This window comes from Cololabis saira, chromosome 16, assembly GCF_033807715.1.
Source record: "Cololabis saira isolate AMF1-May2022 chromosome 16, fColSai1.1, whole genome shotgun sequence".
NCBI lineage: Eukaryota > Metazoa > Chordata > Actinopteri > Beloniformes > Belonidae > Cololabis > Cololabis saira.
The window spans coordinates 24,645,400-24,672,167 of record NC_084602.1 but is presented as its reverse complement, the minus strand read 5'-3'; the positions used below and the strand labels follow the sequence as shown (position 1 = coordinate 24,672,167).

The 26,768-nt window shown below is 41.6% G+C and overlaps 1 protein-coding gene across 2 annotated transcripts in view; it reads right to left on the bottom strand.

Moving 5' to 3' along the window:
- The window catches only part of LOC133462653 (latent-transforming growth factor beta-binding protein 2-like), a 125,136-nt gene that overhangs the window by 10,742 nt on the left and 87,626 nt on the right, over positions 1 to 26,768 (bottom strand). Inside the window, exons 16-38 of one of the 2 annotated variants that reach the window (XM_061743994.1) lie at positions 26,513 to 26,638; positions 25,933 to 26,061; positions 25,026 to 25,145; positions 24,662 to 24,781; positions 21,808 to 21,927; positions 21,507 to 21,629; positions 21,269 to 21,394; positions 21,021 to 21,146; positions 20,709 to 20,834; positions 20,401 to 20,526; positions 17,079 to 17,204; positions 14,101 to 14,226; positions 13,823 to 13,942; positions 13,579 to 13,704; positions 10,835 to 10,957; positions 9,385 to 9,504; positions 4,700 to 4,828; positions 3,565 to 3,699; positions 2,378 to 2,575; positions 2,172 to 2,264; positions 1,678 to 1,806; positions 589 to 729; positions 129 to 302 (exon numbers count right to left, since the gene is read on the bottom strand). In XM_061743994.1, the coding sequence (XP_061599978.1) occupies positions 129 to 302; positions 589 to 729; positions 1,678 to 1,806; positions 2,172 to 2,264; positions 2,378 to 2,575; positions 3,565 to 3,699; positions 4,700 to 4,828; positions 9,385 to 9,504; positions 10,835 to 10,957; positions 13,579 to 13,704; positions 13,823 to 13,942; positions 14,101 to 14,226; positions 17,079 to 17,204; positions 20,401 to 20,526; positions 20,709 to 20,834; positions 21,021 to 21,146; positions 21,269 to 21,394; positions 21,507 to 21,629; positions 21,808 to 21,927; positions 24,662 to 24,781; positions 25,026 to 25,145; positions 25,933 to 26,061; positions 26,513 to 26,638 (2,982 nt within the window). The remainder of the gene's footprint in view (positions 1 to 128; positions 303 to 588; positions 730 to 1,677; positions 1,807 to 2,171; positions 2,265 to 2,377; positions 2,576 to 3,564; positions 3,700 to 4,699; positions 4,829 to 9,384; positions 9,505 to 10,834; positions 10,958 to 13,578; positions 13,705 to 13,822; positions 13,943 to 14,100; positions 14,227 to 17,078; positions 17,205 to 20,400; positions 20,527 to 20,708; positions 20,835 to 21,020; positions 21,147 to 21,268; positions 21,395 to 21,506; positions 21,630 to 21,807; positions 21,928 to 24,661; positions 24,782 to 25,025; positions 25,146 to 25,932; positions 26,062 to 26,512; positions 26,639 to 26,768) is intronic. The other variant, XM_061743995.1, reaches the window with a different exon arrangement.

Genomic DNA, 26,768 nt, shown 5'->3' with positions numbered 1-26,768 from the left:
TTTTCTATATTCAGTTGTGAACAGAATACAGGTTTATATGATTTGCAGATCATAATATTATATTTTAATTTACATTTGACATAGAAGTCCCTCATTTCTGGAGCTGGGGTTGTACAGTTGCTGCTCACCAGAGTCTTTGGCCGGGCAGAAGGCACACTGTCCACTCCAGGCGACGCCCGACAGACAGCAACATTCAGTGTACGTAGTTCTCAGGTCCTGGAGGGGGTCCGCACACATGTTGTCCCCTTCAAGTCGCTGCCAGCAAATATCCACGTGCACATCGTGATCAAAGTCAACAGTTTCTGGGACACAGAATGAAAGATTTTTTTAACAAAACTCATAAGTAAGTCATTTGCGGATGATGCCACATCTGTTGATATTAAACACCATCAGAATACAGAGCGCAAGCTCCTCCCCCCCTCAGAGCTCCCCGAGAAAACTGAATTTGACTCAAGATATCAAAAGGTAATTATCGTGATTCACTGTGCCCATTATCCATGAAACTAATGAGGCAAAATTCTAGTGCTGTGACAGGACCCCCCTTGAAAACTCAGAAAAAATGAATGACCACTTATTTGTGTGTCGAACCTTCAGAGCTGTTGAGACTTATGCAGCGCCGCCGCGAGGTGTCCAGGACCGACGGAGGACTGCAGAAACAGTTGAATGACCCGGCCGTGTTCACACACACTCCATTTTCACAGGTATTTTCAAACTCACACTCATCGTAATCTAAACACAGATCAATAAAACATGTAGACAGACATTAATAATCAGGAGAAAAAATAATGCCACATGAATATACTATTTTGATTGCTCAAACATGACTAAAATGAAAACCCTGACTGTATGGAACTTATTAAACACATGTATGTGTGAACCCTGTCCTGGTTGAGACTGTTTGTTGGGCAGAAGGTAAAATCTGTGTGTATGTAGGCTGAAAATAATGAGCTTAAAGGGAGAGTAAGGTAGGGCTGGGCGATATATCGAGATTTTAATATATATCGATATATTTTCAAACGCGATATGGTACGAGACAATATCGTTTATATCGATTTAAAAAAAAAATATGATTTTGATAAAACTTATTTTGTCAAATTGACTTGAATGTTTTATTTGAGATTTGCACAAATGTTTTGTTATTTGCACAACTGTCAACCTCAGTGGAAAAGTCTGCCTGTTACTGTCTACATTGTATTAATTGCACAGTGTATTTTAATTTAATTGTTATGCAGGAAAGGGATATTTGTTTTATTTTATTCAAGAAGCATTTTTATTCTATTATTTTGCTATTGTGCAGACCTCTATTAATAAAGGTACCTGTGTGACATTTGGCACGAGGCTTTGTATTAAAACTGACTGTTTTTTTAAGGGTTTGCCTCAGAAAAAATGAAGCTAACAGAGATGCTATGCTATAATGCTTTGGGGGAAACCCCAATTATGGCACAGAAAAAATATCGATATATATGGAGTATCGCCATTCAGCTAGAAAATATCGAGATATGACTTTTGGTCCATATCGCCCAGCCCTAGAGTAAGGCATTCCGGGATGACATCACATAAACTCCCTTTGCTTGCCTTTAAGCAGGAATTAACTTGAAAGAACACTAAGAGATGAAATATGCTGCGATAATCATAATTTTAAAATATAGCAAAATAAACAAATATGCCATGTCTTACCCAGACACTCGAGCCGGATGTTATCGTAGTAGAAACCGGAGCGACAGAAGCAAGTGTAGCCAGGAGAGAGGTTTGAACAGTGTCCATTCTTACAGATCTCAGGTCCGAACATCTCACATTCGTTTGCATCTGAAGGAAAGACAGACTCTTAAGCTGTGTAACAACTGTCAAAACACTGTGCAAAAGCAGTGGCGCCTTGCTCTAAATGGTACGAGCTCTTGATGTAAGACACTGTCAGGACAACAGTTACAGCAGCTAGTTAGGTATGCAGGCAGGTATTCCATGAAGCCATCGTTGGCTGCAGAAACAGCTTCATAAATGTGGGGAGGGATAATGTCTGTTTGTCTTGTAGTCTGCTTTTCTACAACTAGAAATGAAACAGGGCCTGGTCGTTCCACCTTTCTCCGCCAATGTAAAGCTTCACTGTGGAGGGAAGCTATAAAAACTCAGGGATAAAATCAAAATAAGTGAGCATTCAGAACAAGAGTGTGCACCTGCGTAGGGTTGTTGATCTCCATGACTCTGTGCAGGAGAACCAGGCACAGGTAAAAGCCCATTGCCACGCGGGCACAACTGGTTGTAATCATCTGCAAGATAAACAGAAAATTACTATTTAATACACAATAAACTGTTTAAAAAACTGAGAATTGTCAATCGTATATTATACTATGCACGAATGTTCATGCGGAGAGTCTCGTACCTCTTCCTATGAGAGGACAGGGGTAGATCTCGCAGTTGTCTCCCCAGCCCGCTCCGGCTGTGCAGCAACACTCCTGCTTGGTGGTGTTGCGAGACAAGACGTTGTCACAGAAGTTTGGGTCGTTCAAGTTATAGTAGCACTCTTTCCTATCCTCAGTTGCGGGAGTAGATGGAAGTATGGGTTTGGAGTCGATCTCAGCTGCGGATGAACAAAGAAAGCATTCCTTGAAGACAGGAAGTGGATGTCAGAGATCATGTTCATGAAAAGCACCTGGATTTCAGAGGGATTTGGTGGTTCAAGAGGATCATTTGAACATGAATCTTGTTACTGAGATAGTGAAAATAAGTGGTGGTGTGTGAAATTACAGCACAGCCCCAACTCCAGTAGTAACAGAACCGTTCCTCCTATCCTCTCTATCTACCGGCGTGTCCTCAAGCCTCCAGAAGATGGTGCATTACCCTTGCATGCCATTGCTGAGCACGCTCATTTGTCCAAAGGCATGGGCTCAGGCATTTCACCATTAAGCTGCTGGCTTAGCCAAATGGAAACACTGGCACATGAGTCAACACACCATTCAGTCTCACATGATTGATTCACACACGTCAAAAGCAAACAGTGGAATGTGGCAAAAGGGCACACAGAGGCATAAATGGGGTTTAGTGCCCAGGCTGAAGTAAAGAAACCTCCCGAGAGAGGGAGCACTGCTCAGTATACATCCATTTCTGTGTATGCAAGTTAAGATATGATGGTATTTCCATGACTGTAAAGACTACACCACATTAAACATCTATGACCTCTGCACTTAAGATCATTTTTGCACACACAATAACAATTTCTCTTTGGCTCTTACTGCTAATAACACCTTACGCATGTTTGTTTTGGTTGGAAAATGGCTTAACAATAAGGCCTTATGTCTTTTTCTTGGCTACTGCTGCAGGATTTATGTGATCATTTGCCTGAAAAGATTTGACTAAGATAAACTTTTGTAGGCAACCCGCCAAACCACAACCCCATCCTACAAAACAAATGGAGGCAGACGGGTTAAAAGACACTTGTGGATTAAGCCACGTCCTCTTCGTCACCCTTGTTTGGATAATGAGAGATGGCTCATTAAATCAGGGACAACTCCGTCTCCCAACGATGGGCTGCAGAGTTAAGTCCTGTGAGTGCTGGTCTTGTTCTAGTACCCATGGAGCGGCACCGGCTGGTGAAGGGATCAAATTCCTCATTGTCGTTGGGGCAGATGCACAGGAAGCTGCCATCGAAGTTCTCACACAGGGCCTCCCCGCACAGCGCCAAGCTCATCTCGCACTCGTTCACGTCTGAGAAAGGCACGAGAGGAGGGTGTGAGGTCAGTAAAAGATCAGGCACTTACACGCGGGCATTCGCTAACTAAGATCGTGGTCATTGTGCTTTTATTGGACAAGTGCTTAGAATCAAGTTTAAGGAGAAAAGCTCTTTGTATGTTTTCTTTAAATAACACCACATATAGTGCTGTTTAAAAGTCTGAACATTTAGACATTTTACATCATCATTAGATTTTCTCATTAGTCATAAAAATAAAAAGGTTTATCTTGTCCGACACATCCGAGGATTTTATTATTTTTATTATTTTAATATTGCTGATTATGGCTTACAGTTTAAGATTAAGATTCCCAGAATATTTACATTTTTTGAGATAGGATATTTGAGTTTTCTTAAGCTGTAAGCCATGATCAGCAATATTAAAATAATAAAAGGCTTGAAATATTTCAGTTGATTTGTAATGAATCCAGAATGTATGACATTTTTGCATTACAGAAAATAAAGGACTTTATCACAATATTCTAATTTTCTGAGACAGTCCTGTATTTATCCTGAGATACAGAACAAGTCTGTACAGACACTTTCAGATGATCATGAAAAAACGTCCTGAATAACATTTAGGTACACTTTTTTCACTTACAATTAGTTTGAAAGGAACACTGTATTAAGGCATATTTTAATTTTGGTGTCTTTCCTTCTCACGCCATTTCCAACTTCCATTAATAAAATGCAGACTTTAAGTTTGAAACAGCTCACAAATTTTTATAAAAATATCTGGATACCAGTTTTTAGCAGAACTTTATAAACCAACAAAACAAAACAAAAGAAAAAAGGTAAAAGTGAATTTGTTGGGGACTATTTTCAGAGGAGGACTAAGAAACTGGTTCAGAATAAGTAAAATCCACATTTACTGGGATTAACCCACATGGAATAATATTTACAGGATCTGCATTTGTGAGATTTGTGACACATTGTTACCATTCACAAATATTGATTAGAGCACCATTTTTTACACACCGATGCATCTGCTCAGATCTCCGGGCGGGTTGGTGTAGCCTTGGTCGCACACGCAGCGGAAGGAGCCGTCCGTGTTCTCGCAGTAGCCGTGCTTCCCACAGATGGTCTCGTTGTCACACTCGTCAATATCTGTGAGCCGGGAGCGCGCAGAGAAGAGAGCACAGTGTTACCATTTACATTCTCAATCTGCACAACAGACTTCCAAGCTGCCTCCGTAAACAAGGGCCCGCTTTTCCAAAATAAACATCACCATGTCAATGCAGCAACAACAGATAGCATATCCATCATAACATGCCAGACATAACATGCCAACAGTGTACAGATGAGACACTTCATTACCACGCTTTTCAAACTCTCTTGTCATTTATATGTTTTATGGGAGTCTCGTCTGGATCTGTAAAGCTGCAAGAGGATATTCTTTTCTTGTATTACTAATCACAGATTTCAGATCTGGTAGGATTTTGATAGCTTTCTGGCTGGTTTAGTTTTGATTGTAATCAATTGATAAGTTCATTAACTGATTACAATCGACTATAATATGCATTTTCAGAAAATTGTTAAGTCTGAGAGCATTTCAAGGCACAAAGTCCAAGTCTGGAAGTGAATCTGCCAGGTTTACAGCAGTTTCGTGTTTAGATTGTATCATAAAACAAACATGACAGATGGGAAGTATTTGTCTACTTTCTATACGTCAGTGTGAACGCGATACCTGCCTTTACAACAGCAGTGCTGATTCCTTACCAATCCCTTCTTAAAAGCAACATTTGTTAGCAATTTCTTACATACATGATTTAGTGTTTCTTGGCATATCCTGTAAAGCAGAGAAGCCAAAGACCAATACTGCAGGAGAGGGAGGTTGATTATAATTGTTTAAAAAGCAATCAGCTTGTCATGTGAATTTGCATTTCTGTTTGTTAGGCTCGCCACTGGTTTATGTCTGTTTTCCACTAGCTGCCAAGCACGGTGACCCAACCTCTATTAACGAACCTAATGACCATAAACCTTCATACAGCATCACTCTTTGCAGGACTGGAACAGTTTTGGTCTGTTGAAGCAACACTGGACTGTAGATTTGGAAGTAACTTGTATCAGAAAAATGCAGTGACAACTTTTCTGCAAGGCATTAAAAAGAGGGAGCGTTATGACAGATAGGTTGTTCAAGTGATATAAAATATCCTGATGAAGTGAAAGGACACTCCAGTGCGTCTGTTTTATCGTATGCGTAATTAGATTTTTTTTGTTGACTTTTCAGTTTCATAACAACGCATTCCATCTGTAGATACCGTGATTAGCCGTAACTTTTCGTAATTGATTAGATGTCACGGGAAAAAAAATGAAATCATTACATTTTGATCTGTTCCAATAACAGACTTATATTTCTAATGCTAGCATTAATAAAAAACGAGACGTCCACCTCAGGAATCTACAACAAGTCGATTTACGGTATGAAGACCATCATCGTGGTCATGCTGTCTAAACCAGTTTCATTTTGCCTCTAAGCACTCGTAAAGCCTGCATTAGTTTAGATAGAAAAAGATAGAATGAAGGCCAGAGAAAGCACAAGCCGTCCGATTTGAATGCTGCAGTCGGGCCAGGGCTCTGTCTTCCCCTCCAACGCAGAAAACTACTTTCTCAGGCTTGCTGGGGGACCAGTCATCAGTTAGCGTTCCTGTCCTGACTTGGCCACTTCTCTAACATGCCTCCGGGGTCAGAGACAGGGGCTCCCACAAGCTAATAAAACCACAGAGACAAAAATCGTCTTTGTTGTTTTCAAAACCTTTGACAGCGAATGCTGAAAAGGACCAAAATTGCTTGAATAGACTTGTGGGCTCAACTGGCTGCAAGATGAGAAGGGGGTAGAATGGATGCAGACGTACTGTACTGAAAACCGCCAACCCACTGGATTTGCATGCTTGAGACGCTGAACTGGAGTGGAAGCAGGGAGTGCTTTTTCCCCTCACTTCAAGTAATTGGGAAAAAATATACACACTGGCAGTATATATATATATATATATATATATATATATATATATATATATATATATATATATATATATATATATATATTTTTTTTTTTTTTTTAAAGAATCATATTCTCAAGACTTATACAGTAAAATTCTCATAGTATGATGAAAAGTGTTGGTAATAAAGTTCCCTGACGTTTCTGAATTTTGAAGAGCTTAAGTGGAGTTAGGAATGTTGGAATGACAACGGCAGCCAGCTGGAAAACTTAGGCTCTCTGGTAATAAATAAAATCATCATTGTCTGGAGGCATAGTCTCATTCATGTGCACACAAGGAACAAAATCTGCCACAAGCCACATGTTGTGATGAGATGCAATCAGATTATCATCCCTGAGAGGGCTGAAAGCATAGAAAACATACCAAAACATATCAATTTGATAGTTGTTTAAGTGTGGCATGGTTGGAGTAAGAGCGGTAGCATTTTAATAACAGCTAAACGAGTCGTAGGAAAGGAAAAGGAACAGAAAATTATACAACCCCCACCCAGAGCTGGTTTTGCTTCAGTAGCATGCAGGGCTGCTTTTCTTAGTCTTTCCATGTAATAATAAGTGAAATCAGGGCACAAAAGAGCTGTAAACTTCCTGGAGGGGAGAACTGAGATGGGGAGGAAGGTGAGATGTTCAGCTGAGATGAGAGAAGCTGAGGTTGAGGAACAAACCAGGCTCAGTTCCCATCTATACCAATGATTTCATCCAGAGAGACCTGGTTTCGGGATCTGATGATGTTGTGATTTGAGTACAGTATGTACAGAAGTTACACGTTTATCTCCAGGATGTGTGTTAATTTAGAGCACATGGCAGCAAAAAAGTAGAAATAAGAGACCTTGGCTAACCCGGAGCAGCCCACACTTTCCCCAGCTCTCTGGGCATCCCCCTGGTCTAATTGGAACCAGATGCAAAAGGTTATTTCACACACGACTAGGCCAGGATGAGGTGAGATACTGAGGAAGGACATTCGAACCGAAAGCTGTCTTAGGTCAACAGCGATGACACTTACAGGTAATATCATGTCCATCTGTACTTCTGAAGTAATAAACCTTCATGCCCATCAGTATCACACACATGTTAAAGTCTTCACGCTTCTATACATTTGAGGGGTGGCAGGTTGGCAAGAGGGCGACCGCACACAATTTCCGCCCACAGGCTACGCTTATTAAAGACATAGCCTGAGGGAACGTATGAGCATGGCGGCGGACTAAAACAAAACATATATGCACATACTGCACAGTGCATAACATCATGGTAGGTTTGAGCGAAACCCTTACTGCATAGTTGCGGGTGACGTTTGCTGTGGAAAAAAACAGTTTTTCCCTTTAGTGTCATGGCCCCCTAAATCTAAATGAGTTCAGCGAGCCGCGCCAACGACAACCGCTGCCCCTCGCAGGAGAGTAGAAAATAAAACAACGCCCCTCGCAGTAACTGCAAATTACAGCGTCTGGTCTCTTCTTAAATATCTGATGATTTTTACAAGCAGACAAAAAATGCCCTGAAGTAATTGAGCTCCCTCCTTGGACTTTTATTGAGGTGACGGCAGCATCTCCCACAACTTCCCATCGTGAGGTGCAACAAGGCCCCATTGTGTGCAGTGCTGGGTTTCGGAGCTTTGAAAGGGCTTGGCTCCCAAATCGGGGCTGTGAGTCAACTCGAAACTGTGATTGAGTGTTTGTTGCAGGGTCTACTGACAACACGAGCAGCGTCACAACATGGAAATGTGAGAGGTGGTCATAAAGCACACAGATGACTTCAGCTGGGGTTTTTACTGTGAACGCAGCGTATGACATTGCACTCCAAGTCCGAGCCTCCCCCGTTAATTTCACTTAGCCTGTGTATCTGCATATATTAACCAACTCTCCAGCTTTATGAGATGCTTAGCAGTGTTTTGATTCTGCCTTTTAAAGAAGCCAGGGCGAGCAGGTGGTTTCAATCAGTCCTTATCACTCTCCAGGCCTCAGCAGTCTTCAGTCTTCAGCCGGTGCCAGACAGTAACCTCACAAAGTGGAGTCGGGGAGGCAGCCACACATAGGCAGGATCAGGGTGAGAGGGGCGGAGGCTCAATATGTTACTGCTTAGCTGTGCAGCGGTGTATCCCACCCTCAATTTCCATCAGTTTAGGACCGTTACACTCTCTGCTTCTCTTTGTCTTGCACAAACACATGCCGGAGATGGAAAACAGCAAAGTCATGCAGATGTAAGCACAATCATCCACAAACACCCACGTCTTCCATCTGCAGTCCAACACATAACTGAATCTTGTCTTGCTGGAATATGAAGAAAAAAGGTTTACCCTCCTTTTTTTCTTGTTGTTTGTGAACTCCGTTTGCTCTATTGTAAACAATAAAATCATTGAAAAAGACAAGATATAAGTAGAAACTGGGGTGGTTGTGTAACAAAGCCCATTTGTTTTCTGTCATTACACAGATGATTCTTCAAACATTCCTGGGATCATGGAGCGTTTGTTGGCGAGCATCAAGCCATGCCATTACAGCGAGCGCCGCCACAGAGTGCTGAACCAGAAGAGGGAACATCCACAGTAATCTGGCATCATAGTCTACTCCTCTGCTAACAGAGGAACAACAATGCTCCGGTTTATGTCTCTGGCTGCCGCAGGTGATTCGTTAATCACAAAATGACTCTTTAACATGAACAAGGTTAGCGTACGCACCGCAGTTTCCCTCGAGACTCCCGGGCTGGCATTGCATGAAGCACCGGTAGGAGCCAATGGTGTTCTCACAGCGCCAGGTTCCACAGAGGGAGCTTCCAAACTCTTTGCACTCATCCTGGTCTGCACAGCGACAGAGAGAGAGAAAGCACACAGACAGACGTTAGTTAGTGATTCACAAACAGAGGTGCAGAATTATGGAGCCAAATCAAGGCCAAAAGTTTTGCTAATTTGAAAATAAAATTTGAACCTGAAAATTCTTTTTTACAGTTTCAATTTAATTTTTTTCAGTATCAGATCTTATTTTCAGTTTCAAATCTTTTTTTTCAGTTTCACGTCTTTTTTTTTTCAGTTTCACTTCTTTTTTTTCAGTTTCAAATTTTTTTTTTCAGGTTCAGACTTTTGGCCCCGATCTGGCGTGGGGGGCGTGGCATCAAGAGTGACAGCAGAACAGAGAAGGCGGGGGACATTGCCTTCAGGAAACGTAGGTTGCAGAAGTTATCAGTAGAAGTATGATTCAACACTGTATATACACCATATTCACGTGATTGGCAGTGGAAAAAACTGATATTAGTGACACATTTCTATTTAAAAAGCTGTTTTAGACCGTACTTGGTAGTATGTGGAAGTGGGAAATGTCAAACTTTAAAGTGTGGCTGTTGAACTGTACAGTCTGGCATAGTTTATTGCTTTTATACTGCGATTGGTGCCAAGTACGGTCTAAAACAGCTTTTTAATTCAAATTCAAAAATTTGAAACTGAAAAAAAAAGAAGTGAAACTGAAAAAAAAGACGTGAAACTGAAAAAAAAGATTTGAAACTGAAAAAAATATTTAAAACTGAAATAAAAAGATTTGAAACTGAAAAAAAGATCTGATACTGAAAAAAATAAAATTGAAACTGTAAAAAATAATTTTCAGGTTAAAATTTTATTTTCAAATTAGCAAAACTTTTGGCCTTGATTTGGCTCCATACAGAATCATCCGCATGTGCAATCAAACACAGATGCATGAACCCCTCCGCTGCTCCTCTGCTTCTACTGTTGTCCAGGAGGCCGGCGGTGGAGCTGTCCTCAGCGAACGAAGCAGGCGACAAGAATGGCCAAGAACAATATTATCACAGCAACCAAAGAACTTGCGAAGGAGCAAAAGGGAGACGTTTCAGAGGGAGAAACACCTCCTGCTCACAATGGGGTCATTCATACTCCCCTCATGGGAGCGGGAGTTCAGGGCTCCAGCCACGTAATCCGGGAACCCCTCAGCCCTGGGACCACGGAGGAACTCTTGTAAGCCAAGCTTGGACAGCTTCACTGGGGCTTATAAAAGCCAACTATACCGTAATTTAGAGTGACAATCAATTAACTAATGCTGATCTGCTGGTTTACAAAGCCAGGAAAGCGCAGAGCAGAGAACGGGGTCAACAACCGTCAGGACGTGGTACCGCAACTGTCTTACCGTCGCAGTCGTCTGTATCGGAGTTGAACTTGAAGCCAGCCTCGCACAAGCATAAGAACGAGCCGACGGTGTTGATGCACTGTCCCCGAATGCAGACATCGTCTTTACTGCATTCATCGACATCTAAGTTCAAGAATAAGGCAAAAAGAAAGATTAAAAAAGTGTATATAATATGAGAAGGTGCAGGCAAAGATTAGTAACAGAGCCTCAATTCAATCCATTTATCCCACATCCTCATTACGTTCACAGCGAACAACCGCCTAAGCGCGACAAAAAGAATGAGTAATCAAGTACTTGTCAGAACACGAGATGCACGTAATGGTATACTTGCAAACGGGAAACAAAGGACCGTAAAAAGCATATACTGTACCTCAGCTTCTCGAGCTGAGAACATTTCCCCTGGAGTACAAATTAATAATGCATACTTTGTGCTTGATTAGTTGTAAATGGGCGGATAATTGCAGCATTACTACATAACTTGTAATGTACTTGGACCTGGTAAAAGGTGGGGGACATGCAGTAAAACAGGGCTAATTCATCACAGGGGAAATAATCTTCTTTTTCCAGTCTTACGATCTGCTGAGTCTTTCAGACACGGCAAAGTATACATTCAAAGCTACGCTTAAAAAAAAGAAATCTATATTCTCCAGTTTTATGTTCACCTCATAAATAGGCTGGTTCTTCATAGTTTCCAATTAAATTAGCCATAGATTGGTTTTAGTGTGTTGTATTTTATTACACATTTTCCATCTTGAAGTGTATTTTGGCATCACCTGACTAAACTCATCTGTCATTCACCTAACCTTAAAAACCCTCATCCTCCCCTCTCCTGCCTCTGTAGGGTCGTGTCAGAGGGGGCTGGCTTTTATAGTGTCAGCACTATACACACTATGGCAGACTGCAAGCAAACATATGACAACTGCTGATTTATAGGATTGTTCCGGCCTGGTATTTGTTGTGGCTGGCAGCCAAAGTACCTGATGTGGCTACGGGCCTTTGCTCAGAGCGTGTGGACGACGTCTGAGCTGCTGCAAGCACAGAACTTAAATAGAAGAAGCTGGAGAACAAACCTTCACACTAGGGATGGGCGGTATGGACTAAAAAATGTATCACGATTATTTCTGGCATTTATCCCGATAACGATAAAAATGACGATAAAAAAAATACCAATTCAACTCCACCTTTTTAACTAAATCTATCTCGCTTTCAGATCCGCCATGTTTGTCATCAACGGGAATTTATCTTTCTTTCTTTCTTTCTTTCTTTCTTTCTTTCTTTCTTTCTTTCTTTCTTTCTTTCTTTCTTTCTTTCTTTCTTTCTTTCTTTCTTTCTTTCTTTCCTTCCTTCCTTCTTTTTTCCCTTCCTTCCTCCTTTCCTCCTGCTCTTTCCTTCCTTCTTCTCTTCCTCTTTTCTCCCTTCCTTCCTCCTTTCCTTGTTTTCTCCCTTCCTTCTCCCCTTTCCTTCCTTCCTTCCTTCCTTCCTTCCTTCCTTCCTTCCTTCCTTCCTTCCTTCCTTCCTTCCTTCCTTCTTTTTTCCCCTTCCTTCCTTCTTTCCTCCTGCTCTCTCCTTCCTTCTTCCCTTGCTCTTTTCTCCCTTCCTTCCTTCTTTCCTTGTTTTCTCCCTTCCTTCCTTCCTTCCTTCCTTCCTTCCTTCCTTCCTTCCTTCCTTCCTTCCTTCCTTCTTTTTTCCCCTTCCTTCCTTCTTTCCTCCTGCTCTCTCCTTCCTTCTTCCCTTCCTCTTTTCTCCCTTCCTTCCTTGTTTTCTCCCTTCCTTCCTTCCTTCCTTCCTTCCTTCCTTCCTTCCTTCCTTCCTTCCTTCTTTTTTCCCCTTCCTTCCTTCTTTCCTCCTGCTCTCTCCTTCCTTCTTCCCTTCCTTCCTTGTTTTCTCCCTTCCTTCCTTGTTTTCTCCCTTCCTTCCTTCCTTCCTTCCTTCCTTCCTTCCTTCCTTCCTTCCTTCCTTCCTTCCTTCCTTCCTTCCTTCCTTCCTTCCTTCCTTCCTTCCTTCCTTCCTTCCTTCCTTCCAAAAATCAGCTTTACACAAAAACGTCATCAACGGGAATTTATCGTTTTTACCGCGTCATGACAAATTCTTATCGTGAGGAATTTTTTTGACGGTATATCGTGAACGGTAAAATATCGCCCATTCCTACTTCACACTCCTTTGTAAGCATGCTGAGCCTCGGCCAGCTTTGTGCAGTGACCTGAAGACGGAACCTACCGGCTTCATTTGGTGACTGGATGTTGCATTGCCATGAAACCCATCAATTGCTTAACTGAACCTCCTACTTAGGGAGATCTACACAATCCTGTACATCAAAGATTGATGTTTATTTCACAGAAAACACTCTGGTTTGTTGAAATGTTTTGACAATACATTTTGTTCCCCTTCCAAATACCAGCAGGTCACCGGGTGCGGCTGGAATAACATCAATCTGATATCCAAACGGAGGGAGAGTGATCTGAGACAATTGATGAGGCCGTGACCCATTACGCAGAAAGACAGGTTTCAGCACCCGGGACGGTATGGTGGGAACAGCCCTTCTGCACTCAATAAGGAAACACGTGCGAGCCAACTGGGTTTCAGTGCAAATGACTTGAGGTACATGTGCTAAAAATCATTAATAAATGATTACCATGTAGCTCCAGTTGTGGAGTTGCCTCACCCAATTACATAAAGCCCATAAAATCATCTGAATAATGATTTCCAACTGTTGTTTGTGTTGTACTTGTAATACATGGCTGTACCTTGGCAGCCGGGCTCTTCGTCGAGGGTGGTATATCCGTCAGGACAGATGCACGAGAAGGAGCCCTCTGTGTTCAGACAGTCTCCTTCTCCGCAGATGCCAGTGATGGTTAAGCACTCGTTGATGTCTATCAGAAAAAAAGGAGATATACACTCACACAGCTGTGTCAACACAGCAAAATGAGGTGAGCCACAAGATCTAACTACTACTAATGGTATTTATTATACAAGGGCAGATATATTTACCTCTGCAAAACGTCCCATCCACCAGCTCGAGACCAGATGGGCAGGAGCAGCTATAGGAGCCGATGATGTTGGTACACTGGCCTCCGACGCACAGCCTGCTGTCCTCACATTCATTCACATCTGCAGTGAGAAATGCACAGATGTGATCTGACCGATTAACACCAGCTGTGATTCACTTGGTCCGGCTCCCCCGAGTTATGTCACCTCAAGTGAGCGCTGCCAGACCACAGAGATCACATAAAAAATGTGATGTCACTATAGAGGTTGCTGTGTTGTACCTTCACATGAGAGGCCGTTGGGCGACACTGCGAAGCCCGGGTCACAGGCCATGCAGGCGAAGGAGCCCTCCGTGTTGACGCACACACCTGTCGGGCAGATGCCCGGAGCCCGGCACTCATCGATATCTAAGGAATCAGAGGAAGAGAAGGAAAAGATAGCTATTAGTTATCATCTAAAGCAGTGGTTCCCAAACTTTTTTTTGCCAGGCCCCCCTTTTGTACGTAACAGAATTTTTCGAGCCCCCCCCCACGACCCCAACACAGACTCACACATCTTTTGCATTCAAATGCGACTGCAATTTATTTCATATATTGAACATATGTGCGCAAAAAACTGTCCATCTCTGTAAAAATAGATTTTCAACCTGACCAGTTCACAGAGATTGAAACAACAACAATACAAGCAGGAGCCAAAATCTGAACATTTGCTCTACAAAAATGACACTTTTAATCCCCACATCTTTTCAGTGATGTGAGTGGGCTTGCTTCATGTGTGCAACACATTTCTTTTTTTTCCTTTTAACTGTACGATATAGTAGCCGGGTAGTTGTGGGACCTGAAGCAGCAGGTCCCCGGTTAGATTCCCGCCGGCCAGACCATTACTTCATGTCATTCCCCTTCTCTCTTCCCCCTATTTCCTGTCTATCTCTCATTGCACATATGTGTTGAAGGCAAAATCTTAAAGAAATAAAAAATCTTAAAAAAAAAAAAAAAAAAAAAAAAAATGTAAAGGAGCATGAGGCAAGAATAAGAAATGAGACTCATTAGCGCCACGACAACCGTCGGGGTTACTGCAGCCAACAGTGAAGCCGGTACGAGAGATCGCGCATTCAGCGTCATTTTGCAGCACACAGCCTGTTCAAGGCAACGGAGAGATACGCTAGAGGGCTCATTCTTTTTGGTTTGGAACGCTTCATCTGACATTATTACTAGAAAACTTAAAACTAGGGCTGTCCAAGTTAGTGCGTTAACGACGCGTTAACTTAACGTTCTCTTAACGCCGACAATTTTTTTAACGCACACGAAAAAAAAAGGTGCATATCATTTCAGGCGCTTGACGGCACCTGTAGTTCGAGGAAAAGTCTGGTGAACTGATAGATGGAGAATGAAAAGCGACTTTTGAACAGCAAGTTCACTTTCAAAAAGCTGGACAAGACTGAAGTTATTTACATGTACCATCGATTTGAAATGAATTACCACCGAAGTATGTTGAGTCTCAAATACCAGAGAGCGCCGCTCCGCCACCCCCCCCCCCCCCCCCCCCCCCCCCCCGTCAAAATCAGACAACGCAGCTTGCAAAAAAGGACGAGTCAAATCAAATCAAACTGCATTTGTTAAGCGCTTTTCTTACAAAATAAGAAATGCAACGCAAAGCGCTTTACATAAAACATAAAACTCAACAATGCTCCCCCCCGCCGCCGCACACACACACACACACACACGCGCGCGCGCGCGCACAGACGGGCGCACACTGCGATTCGCACTGAGGATTCAGGTGAGGAAATGGCTGAGTTACTCCCGTTCCGTTGCATGTGCACTTTATTTGTTTGTAATTCAGTTTTTGTATCCCCCTGTTTTTAACCCACTTAGGAAAAGGGGATATTTTTTGAGCCTTTTATTTTCCTCCATATGAGACATAATTACAGGGAAAATTTAACTGACCAATGCACTTCTTGTACAATGTTGGATGCATATGGTTCATTGTTTTACACTGAGCTGCTTAAAACAGGAATCTTAAGTTAGTCTTTCCAAGTGTAAAGTTGGGGACTACATTGTGTTTGTATTTATGAAGGAATGTTACATTCAGGTCAAAAGATTTTTTTGTGGAAATTGAATAAACATTGGCATAAAGCAGCATATTTGCCTCAGGTTGTTAACAGTATTAAAAACATTAAAACAGCACAAAATGTGTGAATAAATATGAAATAAATATGCGATTAATCGCAGTTAATTACAGAAATCATGGATTAATTAAGATTAAAAATTTTAATCGTTGGCCAGCACTACTTAAAACGTATACGCATTTATTTCATAAATTCTGCCTCATGCTCCTTTAAATTAATCTACCTTCCAACCTCGCCGCGCCCCCCTGCAATAGCGCCGCGTCCCTCAGTTTGGGAACCACTGATCTAAAGTACAGTGGCCTCCAAAAAGCAATTTTTTTGTGCTTCTACTGCCCTTTACATTAAAATCATTAACTGATAAGTGTAACTCAGCTCAACACGCTGCCAAGAATACAGTAAAAAAAAAAAAAAGCCCTCTTTATTAAACTCCACTGACAGTGTTTTATTAAAAAGAGTGGAGAGATAAGTATGTGGGCTGGTTATCATATCTATAAGATCAAGATATTACAGGTGGCGTATAATTACAGTATCTACAAACAGTCACTGGCTCACTGATATGCGATCATTGAAAATTCCTCGAGCCAGTAAAGATTATATTTTTTTAAGGAGAAAATAGTACCGGCCATTGTTAAATGATTGAAATGACTCTGTTATGCTTTCGGGTGAACCAGGCGAGTTCAACAAGGCAGGGTCATTACAGTACATGGAAGGCAGAACCCTTAATATTTTCCATGGCATCAGATAATCCATTAAATTCCGATCAGAGTCTGTCTTGGATGTGGTTTTGTAAAATGATTTTGCAACGCGAAAGTGTATCAGTGGGGGATCTTCCTCTCAGGCCAGATCCACAGTTCCAATTAACAACACATAACAGCACAAATGACTAACTTGGACCATATTTGGTTCGTTTTAAATTAACATTCCTTTCTTTCTTCTCATGAAGTCATGAAAGATCTAAATCTAACAGAGCTGCCATTTCAGTGAATTGATCTGATAAAAATGAATGAGCGCTGTAAAGTTCTTCTCTAACATTGGAGATTCATCAATCACCACAAAGAGACGCGACCAGAGTTTATCATAATGACGTGTTTGCCTCTTCTAAGCAGGTGCGTAAACACAGAAACATAGTTGTACCTTCGCAAGTGTTACGATCCCCAGACAGCTGAAAGCCGGTTTCACAGCTCCTGCAGGTGTAAGACCCCGGCGTGTTCAAGCACAGTTGGCTTGGGCACAAGTCAGCCACCAAGCACTCATCCACATCTGGAAACAAATACACAGACACATTACATTACAGATAACCGTCTCTGATTTAAATAAACAAACTCCAACACTTATAATCAATAATGGTTAAGGCATTATACTGATACCTCGATCTGTTTAGCTGTCTGAAGGACATTTGCCTGACATGATCCTGTTTTATTTGAGGGCTGGAGCCTCATTTTGTTGAGCATGGATCAGCTTAATGGTGCCAGAGCAGAGGGGCCTATGATCCAAATATGATGTGATGTCTAGGAGTTTTGGGTTCGGATGAAAGTACTTTGAAGTAAAACTGTCAAACCCGATGTTTCTTAGATACCATCAGAATCAGTACCGCAAGGTACAGTATTCCCAGTACTGGAGTTGAGGGGGGATGAGGGGGGATGGCATCCCCCCCTGAAATAAAAACGGTCAAAATAATCCCCCCTGTAAAACTGCCATACCCCTTTCCATCCCTTATGTCATTTCATCAATGAATGTGGTTTTACTGATATTTCAACATTTAGAGTCATCACCAGAAAAATAACTTATTTGACAATTTTCATCTGTTTCAAGTAAATTTTCACTTGAAATAAGTAGAAAAATCTGCCAGTGGGAAAAGATTTATCTTCTCATTACAAGCAAAAAAATCTTGTTCCACTGGCAGATTTTTGTACTTATTTTAAGTGAAAATCTACTTGAAACAGGTGAAAATTGTTGTTTTTTCCAGTGATGAGTCTTGTTTTAAGTGTAATGAGATTTTTTTACTAAAACGAGACATTTTAACTAGAAATAAGACACATATTCTTGTTAAGATTTTGAGTTTTTGCAGTGATCCATTTTACTTATCCTGTGAAGGACAGAGGCATATTGATAAGTTCAGAAAAGTGTTTTTTATTGTTGTGTTTTGATGTATTTGATGTAAGCCCAGTGGATATTTAAAGCTTACAGAAGGCTGCATTTAACTGCTACTATGTCTTTCCTGCAGTATTTCTGCAGGTGTTTTGGTCAGTGCTATTATTTGTAATATATTATATTATTTGTAATCAGCACAAAATTATCTGTCCCCATATGATAAAATCCACCATCCCCCCTGATTTTTTTTTACAACTCGAGTACTGAGTATTCCTATTTTATTTTAACTCCAGGAGAAAATTATATTGATTCTGTAAAAATTCTGTGCAAATTCACAATAAAAAGAGTCATCATGGAACGTTATGGCTGTGGGTAAGATTGCACTCTCCACTATACATGTATAGATACTCTACACCATCTTGCTGCACACCCTGAGGCACATGTCCCCCCTCTCCGCCTTCATGTAAACAGAATCAGAGTCGCATCTCCCAGGTATCTGTATTCTTCCACTAGTTCCACCTCTATGACCATTATGGAAATAGTGTTCAGCTCATTCTCATCCTCCCAAAACCCACTATAATCTCCTTTGTCGTGTTTACATTCAAGATGAGGTGATTGTTTCTATACTATACCACAAAAGCACTCCACCTCTCTATACTCAGTCTTTTGTCCACCACTGACACACCCCACAGCTGTGAAGTCATCTGAGTATTTATAGACATGTCAGGAGTACAGTGCCCTGTGGTGCTCCTGTACCACTGACCACTCTCTCGGGCACTTAACCCTTAAGTTTCGTAAACTGTGGGCCGCCTGTCAGGAAGTCAGAAAACCAGGCGATTGTGAAGGTACTGTATCCACTTGCCTCTGCTAGAGTTTCTTACACAGTAATTCAGGATGAATTATGTTAAATCCACAGGAAAACAAAGAACAAAAGCTTCACAGTTTACTTGCTTTGTCAAAATAAGCATGTGCTTGCTAAAGCAGGTAGATGATCGCATCTTCAACTTCAACCCCATGGAAGTAAGCAAACTGCAGTGGGTAAAGATTATTAATTCTTTGTTTATCTAAAGGTGGACCAATAGCAATCACTCCGGGACTTTCATAGTGTGGGATGTAGAGCATCTGATCTATTACCATGGAGGACAGACAAATGAGACTTGTTAGGAACTTGAACAATGTCCATGTCTTCCTTGGCACTGAGACCTTCTCCCGACTCAGGCTGAGGTTGAAGAGAATCCAACATAGCTGGTTTGAACAAGTTTTTAAGACCAGAGGTGTCAAGTAACGAAGTATTTGTACTTCGTACTACCTTACTTAAGTAGAAATTTTGGTTATCTATACTTCACTGGAGTAATTATTTTTCAGACAACTTTTTACTTTTACTCCTTACATTTTCACGCAATTATCTGTACTTTTTTCTCCTTACATTTTAAAAACAGCCTTGTTACTCTATTTCATTTCGGCCTTTAAAAAAAACTATCCAGTTAAATTGCTCCATCCGGATAGAGTGAATTTGGTTGTGGTTGTGGCACAAATGTTCTTGTCCAGTTTTGTTCTTACATCAGATTCCTGCAACTAAACTTGGATGTACATTCCAATAAAGGTTAGGATAAATGATAACATGCCTCTGAAGTTTGACTTTTTGCACCATTACAATACTTATAGGCAACTAGTCATCATATCTCCTGCTCTCTGAAACATGTTAATGCTCAATAGTACACATATATGGTTCTTTAATATATTTGCATTATACTAAGATGCATTCATTTTCAATGGCTTTTGTCCTTAATGGCTTTTTTCCCCCTTACATTACTTTTACTTTTATACTTTAAGTAGTTTTGAAACCAGTACTTTTATACTTTTATTTGAGTAAAAAACTTGAGTTGATACTTCAACTTCTACAGGAGTATTTTTAAACTCTAGTATCTATACTTCTACCTGAGTAATGAATGTGAATACTTTTGACACCTCTGTTTAAGACTCACACGCTGACACCATATTGCCCTGCGGCCTTGCTCCAGTTCAGTCTCATCAGCTGCATCTTAATGTGTAGAGGTGTCACAGAGATGCTGTGAGGGCTGTGTGGATGGTGATGGTAGAGGAGGATGCTGAGCTTCTTCATGACAAACATGTTGATCCTGAGCATCTGTTTGGTTTCTCTTAACTTGACTTTAAGCTGTACATTCCTAAATGACTCTTGCACACACCCCTAAAGGCTGTTTTCTTCATTGAGGTTTGACAACAGCTGAAACCTAGTAGATGCATGGTGTGGCATGTCCAAATCAAAACCACAGGCTGCAAAGACCTGAGCTCAAATATACAGGTATAAAATAACTGACATTCCTGTGCAAACACAAAGCCTCACCTTCACACCCTTGTCCATCCTCAGAGAGCCTGAAACCAGGCTGACAGATGACACACGTGAATGAACCCGCTGTGTTTGTACATGTTCCCAGAGGGCATGTAATGGGAAGCTCGCACTCATCAATATCTGTTGTGAAACAATAAATGCTGTTAGACATGAACAGTGGGACTAGACTGCCTTTAAAGTAAAAAAAAACAAAAAAAAACTAATAATGAGCAACAGAAAGTATTTTCACCACTACTATTGGTTCTGTGACCCTTTACGTTTATATACATGTTTGCCAAAAATTCCGTGTTAAACAAACCAACCTTCACAGAGTTCCCCATCATACGATACTCTGTACCCTGTAGGGCAGTCCTCGCATGTGTAAGAGCCTTCCGAGTTAAGACAGATCCCGTTGGCGCAAGTAGAAAGGGACTGGCACTCATCAATATCTGAGCAAACATCACGCACAGACATGCATGCACGGATATCAGTCAATAATACTTGAAGGGAAACCAGCTGCACGGCAACAGTAATGTAATGGTGAACTGACAAACTGGCCCAGATGTGTTGAGTAACAGTTTTACAATACAAATGTTATTTATTGAATGAGAAGCCCAGCTGAAGAATGAATTTACCTTCACACCTCTGCCGGTCTACAGAAACTCTGTAACCATCTTTACATCTGGTGCAAGTGTACGATCCCTCCGTGTTGGCACACACTCCTCCCAGGCAAAAGTCACCCAGGGCACACTCATTAACATCTGGAGGTAAAACAAAAAAAAAAGAACAGATTCCACACATGTAGATAAACGAATCATCGCTATCAATGAGAGTTGGTTCAACGCTGGAGAGTAGTAAATCATTAGAGCGCCGTTTTTTGTACCTTCACATCTCAGTCCATCAGCAGATGGTCCAAACCCAGGCCTGCAGTTCTGGCAAGTGAAGGAACCTTCAGTGTTGATGCAAATTCCCGCGGGACAGGCATTACCAGTTGCGCACTCGTTGACATCTAGCGAAAAGAAATAATTTGCAGACATTATGCTGCTGTTGGGAGAGCTCCATGAGCGGACAAGCATGCATGATGAGTTACACCCAACAGCTCGAAATAATCCTTTGCAGACCTTCACAGGATTTGCTGTCTGAGGCAACGTGGTAACCGTGGTTACAGGAGCATTCATGGGTGCCGTCCAGATTGACACAGCGTCCATGGAGACAGACTCCCGGAAGCACACATTCATCCACATCTGGATAGAAGATATAGGGAAGAAAAAAAAGGAGGGCTTGAGAAAATAAAGACAACCGCAAACACTTTGTAGGGGTTTTATAAGCGTTCAGTGGTGCCGTGAGGCTTCTGTAGTAGCACCGTGGAGGACTATTCACAGAGCCTTAACTCTGATGTTTAGTGTTCTGATTGACAGTTACCTTGACAAGCGTTTTCTGGTGAGAGTGTGTAGCCGTGGAAACAGTTGCACCTATAAGAGCCCTCCGTGTTGACACACCTCCCATGACCGCACACAGTTTGATTCAAGCACTCGTTTACATCTGAGGACACAAAGGGGACAAAACACAAAAAAACATGAGGGGGAGAGTTTTGCCTGCCCTCTGCCCCGACAGCGCCGTGTGATTCGAGGAAAGTACACCAGCTTCCCACATTTCTCTAAACTTTGTGGGTTTTCATGCTTGGAGGCATTTTGCACATAAAATAAAGACTTTCCTTTAACTAAATACCAGGGGAGGTAAATGAGAACGCATGCTTTTTTTACATGATGAAATTTGGAAAGGGACCCTGAGGTGCAAAATACAACAACAAAACCAAAAACAGACCAAGCAGGACTGTATTTTAGAAAACATGGCAAAATAGAAAACTCAAAAACAAAGCAGAGAATACCACATCGAAAAAAAAGCAAAAAAAAGCTGTGCTCCTTGTGTTGGCGTGTGGTGCCTCAGGCACTGTAAATTTAGGTGAAAAAATGTAACAAGATGAGATCTGATTAGATCTGGGGGTCTGATTTGTGATCGCGATGGCAAAATCAGGCCTTTGCAGAAGAAAAACTGCATAAAAACAATAAAACCATGCTCACAAAAGAGGTCTGTGTAGTTCAGGAGTAAAAGGGAAACGAATAAAAGATAATTGGTGTGCAAAAAAAAAACCTGCAAACAGCGGTCGTTTAATTACGTCAACACGCTCACCTCATTTATGTCGGCCCTTTTACTACTTGTGTCAGTAGCTGTCTTTTCCACTTTATGAGTCCAAACAGTTGACCCGGGAAACATTGTTTAATAGCGAGATTTATCAAGTGCGAACAGTTGCATTTTTTTAGGTTAGCTGACATCGTGGTGAGAGGAAAGAGAGAGGGAGCCTTTCAAAGAGGAAGGGAACAGCATGAAGGGAAGGAAAAGTATATTTCTGAAAAGGAGGTGAAAATAGGATGTTACTGACGGTTGATAGAGATCCTGAAACACAGAGCGCTGCACAGTGAAAACAGCGCAGGAGAGCCACAGACCGGGGTTTGTTTTGCTGACGCGGGCACTGCCAGACGTCTGTCAGTGTGCCTCAGTGCTTTGTTTCTGCACTCATATCTCGGGCCGCGCTGATAAGCCCTGACAAGGGAATAGAGCCCGCTTTCTCTATCACATCAACAATTAGGCTTATCCTCTATACGGCCTGTTGGGCCAAAACTACTGTTCTGTGCTGCCGTCAATTGACCGAAGCGAATACTGGAAACTCACCACACATGTTGTCTGTTTTATGTGACTCCCACAACACTGGACGAGCTCTGTGGGCCTGTCCACGCTGCTTGTGCGAACGTTCAGAGTAAAAAATGTTTACCCCCACTGTTATCGCTTGTTTACACGGTTCCTAAGAGATACTGCTGTATTTAGATGTCCCAGGATTGCACTTTAAAAATGAAAAATAAGAGCAAACTGGAGGAAAAAAAAGGAAAAGAAAAGCTTAAGTTGTGTTTTCTTTGGAAGTTAGCTGATCACCAAAGTTATAACAAGGGCGTCAGTCATCAGACTCACTTAAAAATCCATTAAAAACAGCTCGAAAGTGCAACCGGAGTTTGTCTCCCCATTTTCAGTCATTCATTTGCTGTGTAAGCTTTCGACATTTCTGGAATTTTCACGCCAGAAGCTATGATTCCCAAACAAATTAGTGGGGTGCAAGGTCATACTGAGGGGATGTGGTAAGTAACACCAGTCAGACTGTTGTGTAACAGGGCCACTTTCAGGTTGGGAGCTGCTAGTCTGTAAACTTAAAATAAAACACACGCCAAGCGTAGTCTGGTGTCTATTTGTGCAGTCAAATCAAGTAATCTTTTGAAGAGTCTGACATTACACCATAGAAAACATTATGGTTGAGCAAGAAAATTTGTTTGTGTGCCGTGGCCTCTTTGTAATGTGGAGTTGACCCTTGGCCCGTCTCATGTGTCTCCTGTGACTGCTCGGTCATCTCACCTACCCCGGCAGAGGTAATAAAGCCCTGATTGCCTCTGCTGGGCTCTACAGTACGGTGGCCAAAACTCTCCGACATTAAAACAATGTTTGTTCAAGGCTGTGGCCAACAGAAATATTTCGACTCCGCCAAATTAAAGTATTATAAATATATATATATATATATATATATATATATATATATATATATATATATATATATATATATATATATATATATTTTTTTTTTTTTTTTTAAATGGTACGAAATAAATCAAAATAAAATAACACAGTAATTCGTTTGAACAATACAGGGAATATGCAGCGGCTGCTGGGTGGAGGACCTGGTGTAACTTTTGCACATGAAAACAGTAAATGAGGGCTGTGGTCCCTTTAGGTAAAAGAGTTATCATTGTGTGGTTTTGGGCTGTCATGTGGCGCTACAAATATTCTACAGCGGACGTAACATTTCCAATATAAAGACTTCTAAAGCCAAAACATAACTTAATTGATCATTTTTATGTACACTAGCAGTTAGGAGCGTCCCTCTGAGCAAAAAGCCGCAAGGCTGAACATTTAATTCAGGTTGTGCTACTTAGTCAGCTGTCATAAGGTGTTGACAGGTCTTAAACGGCAGAGCCTGTCGCCTTCTATTTTTCTTTTCGGTGATTCAAGCTAAGAAGTGCAGCTACGTCTAGTTTAAAGGTTTCTTAGTGCAGGAAGCTTTTACAACGAAGAGGGAGGGGCGTCTTATATTTTATGCACTGACTGGAAACTGTTGGCAAACTGTTGGGGGGTGCCGGTGACGCAGCAGCTGTAATGGGGTGTGAGGTGACCTTACCCACACATCTTTCATTGATGGGCCTGAACCCCGGGCTGCAGATCTGGCACTGGAAGGAGCCGGGCGTGTTGATGCAGATGCTGTTGGGGCAGGAGCTGGGATCTCTGCATTCATCCATATCTGAGTGTGGAAAAAGAGAAAAAGAAGGAATAATGTGCATATGCATACAGGAAAGCTACTGTGTAGCAGAAATGCAGGTCATTCCTCTGTCATGGACTGAGCTTTGTCCAGAGGGATATATAAAATGCTTCATACTTGTCTGTATGTGAATTAATGGCAGCAAACAAACCCTAGTTGGGATTGTGCTGCTGTGTGAACTTGAACTCTGTGTGTGTGGAAGCTGATGTTGATGCATGCAAGTCACCTTCACACAGGCCTCTCCGAGACTTGGCATAGCCGCTGCTGCATTCACAGGTGTAAGATCCCTCTGTGTTGACGCATTGGCCATTCTGACACTTGTTGGGCATGCTGCACTCATTAATGTCTGCCAGTTGAACGACAACCAAGGAGAAAGGAAAATAAAGTGACTGTTGTGTTCCACAGCCATAATTTGGGCAAGATTTTTATTTAAATGAAGAGTGCCGACAGGCGCAAAACGTGCACTTCTCTAGCAGTCTGGGATGTTACTGGAAAGTAGGGCTGTTCGATTAATCGATTTTAAATCGTAATCGCGATTATGTAATTAGAACAATGTTAAAATGTGAAAATCGTAAAATCGATTTTTCACTTTTTTTACTTTGTCTGCACACATATTAATGATTGATACCATATTAATGATTGATGGAATAGCAAATGTAATGACTGACATTACACACCTCTACCTCCTTCATAGGTTGCATTATTATTTAGCATGCAAAGACCCAGTTTAGTTTAATTAGAAAATGTCTTGTTTTATTTAATTGGAAATATAACTTACTGTATGTTTGCAAGTGCTGATTTGCTGATTTTTTTTTCAGAGATAAAACTTTATATTTTATTATATTTTTTAAAAGTTTTTTTCAACTTATTTTACAGAGTTTTGCACTTTATTCATTCATTTTTGGTTTAATAAGAGCAAAGTTTGCACTTAAAGCCCAATGGGGCAAATGTTCAATAAAAAAACAGCATATTTGAAATCATTTCTTTGCCTTTTGTCAATTCACAAAATAATCGTAATCGTAATCGAAAATCGGATTTTGAGAGAAAAAAAATCGAGATTTTATTTTTGGGCAAAATCGAACAGCCCTACTGGAAAGATTATATCTTATACTATAAATTGGATGGGATCTCACCTTGACAGAACTTCCTGTTCTGAGTGATCACCTGGCTGTATCCGCTGAAGCATTGACAGGTATAGGAGCCGTAACTGTTGACGCAGCGGCCCTTCCCTTCACACGGCTCCTCGTCACACTCGTTCACATCTACAAGGGAACAAACAAATTACATTGCCGTTACATGACACAAAACGCATACAAAGCCCTGACTTTGGAGCTCTTATACAATACAGACATTCCCTAGCGATGGGGCTAAACCCAGCCGAGTGGAGCAGAGGCTGCGGCCAAGGCCTTTGTGAGTCAAGGGATCACAGAGTCTTGGCAGCTCGTTGGGGTTCTGTATGCTGTTGTCAGGCATCAGGGAACAGGTCAGCATAAACAAACGGATCCCTTTCATTATGGCTCGCTTGATTTCTCAAGGCTTCTGTGCCATGTAATGATTGGTGTTAAGGACCTGCTTGCTCTGCACTGATGACAGACAAAGCCACTGTGCCCTGTGAAGTTTTTTTGTGTTGCCCCTGCTTCTCTTCGAGCACCCCACCGTTACCTCTGTCTTGCCCAATCTACTGTATCTCTCACTCCCCTTTGTGTTACTCACCAATGCAGTTCGTCTGCAGTGCACTGAGCTTAAAACCTGGCTCGCACTTGCAAGTGTAGCCGGTCTGCACAGGAAGACATTTCCCACGGCCGCATATATTGGGTGTTGAGCCACACTTGTTAATACCTGTGGAACAAAAACAAACAAAACAAAAAAAACAGATTCCCATCGTCATTACCCATAAAGAGACAGTAACATTTCTAAACCAAAATTATAGAGGCCGTAAAAAAATCAGAAAGTGCATTCCACTAACACA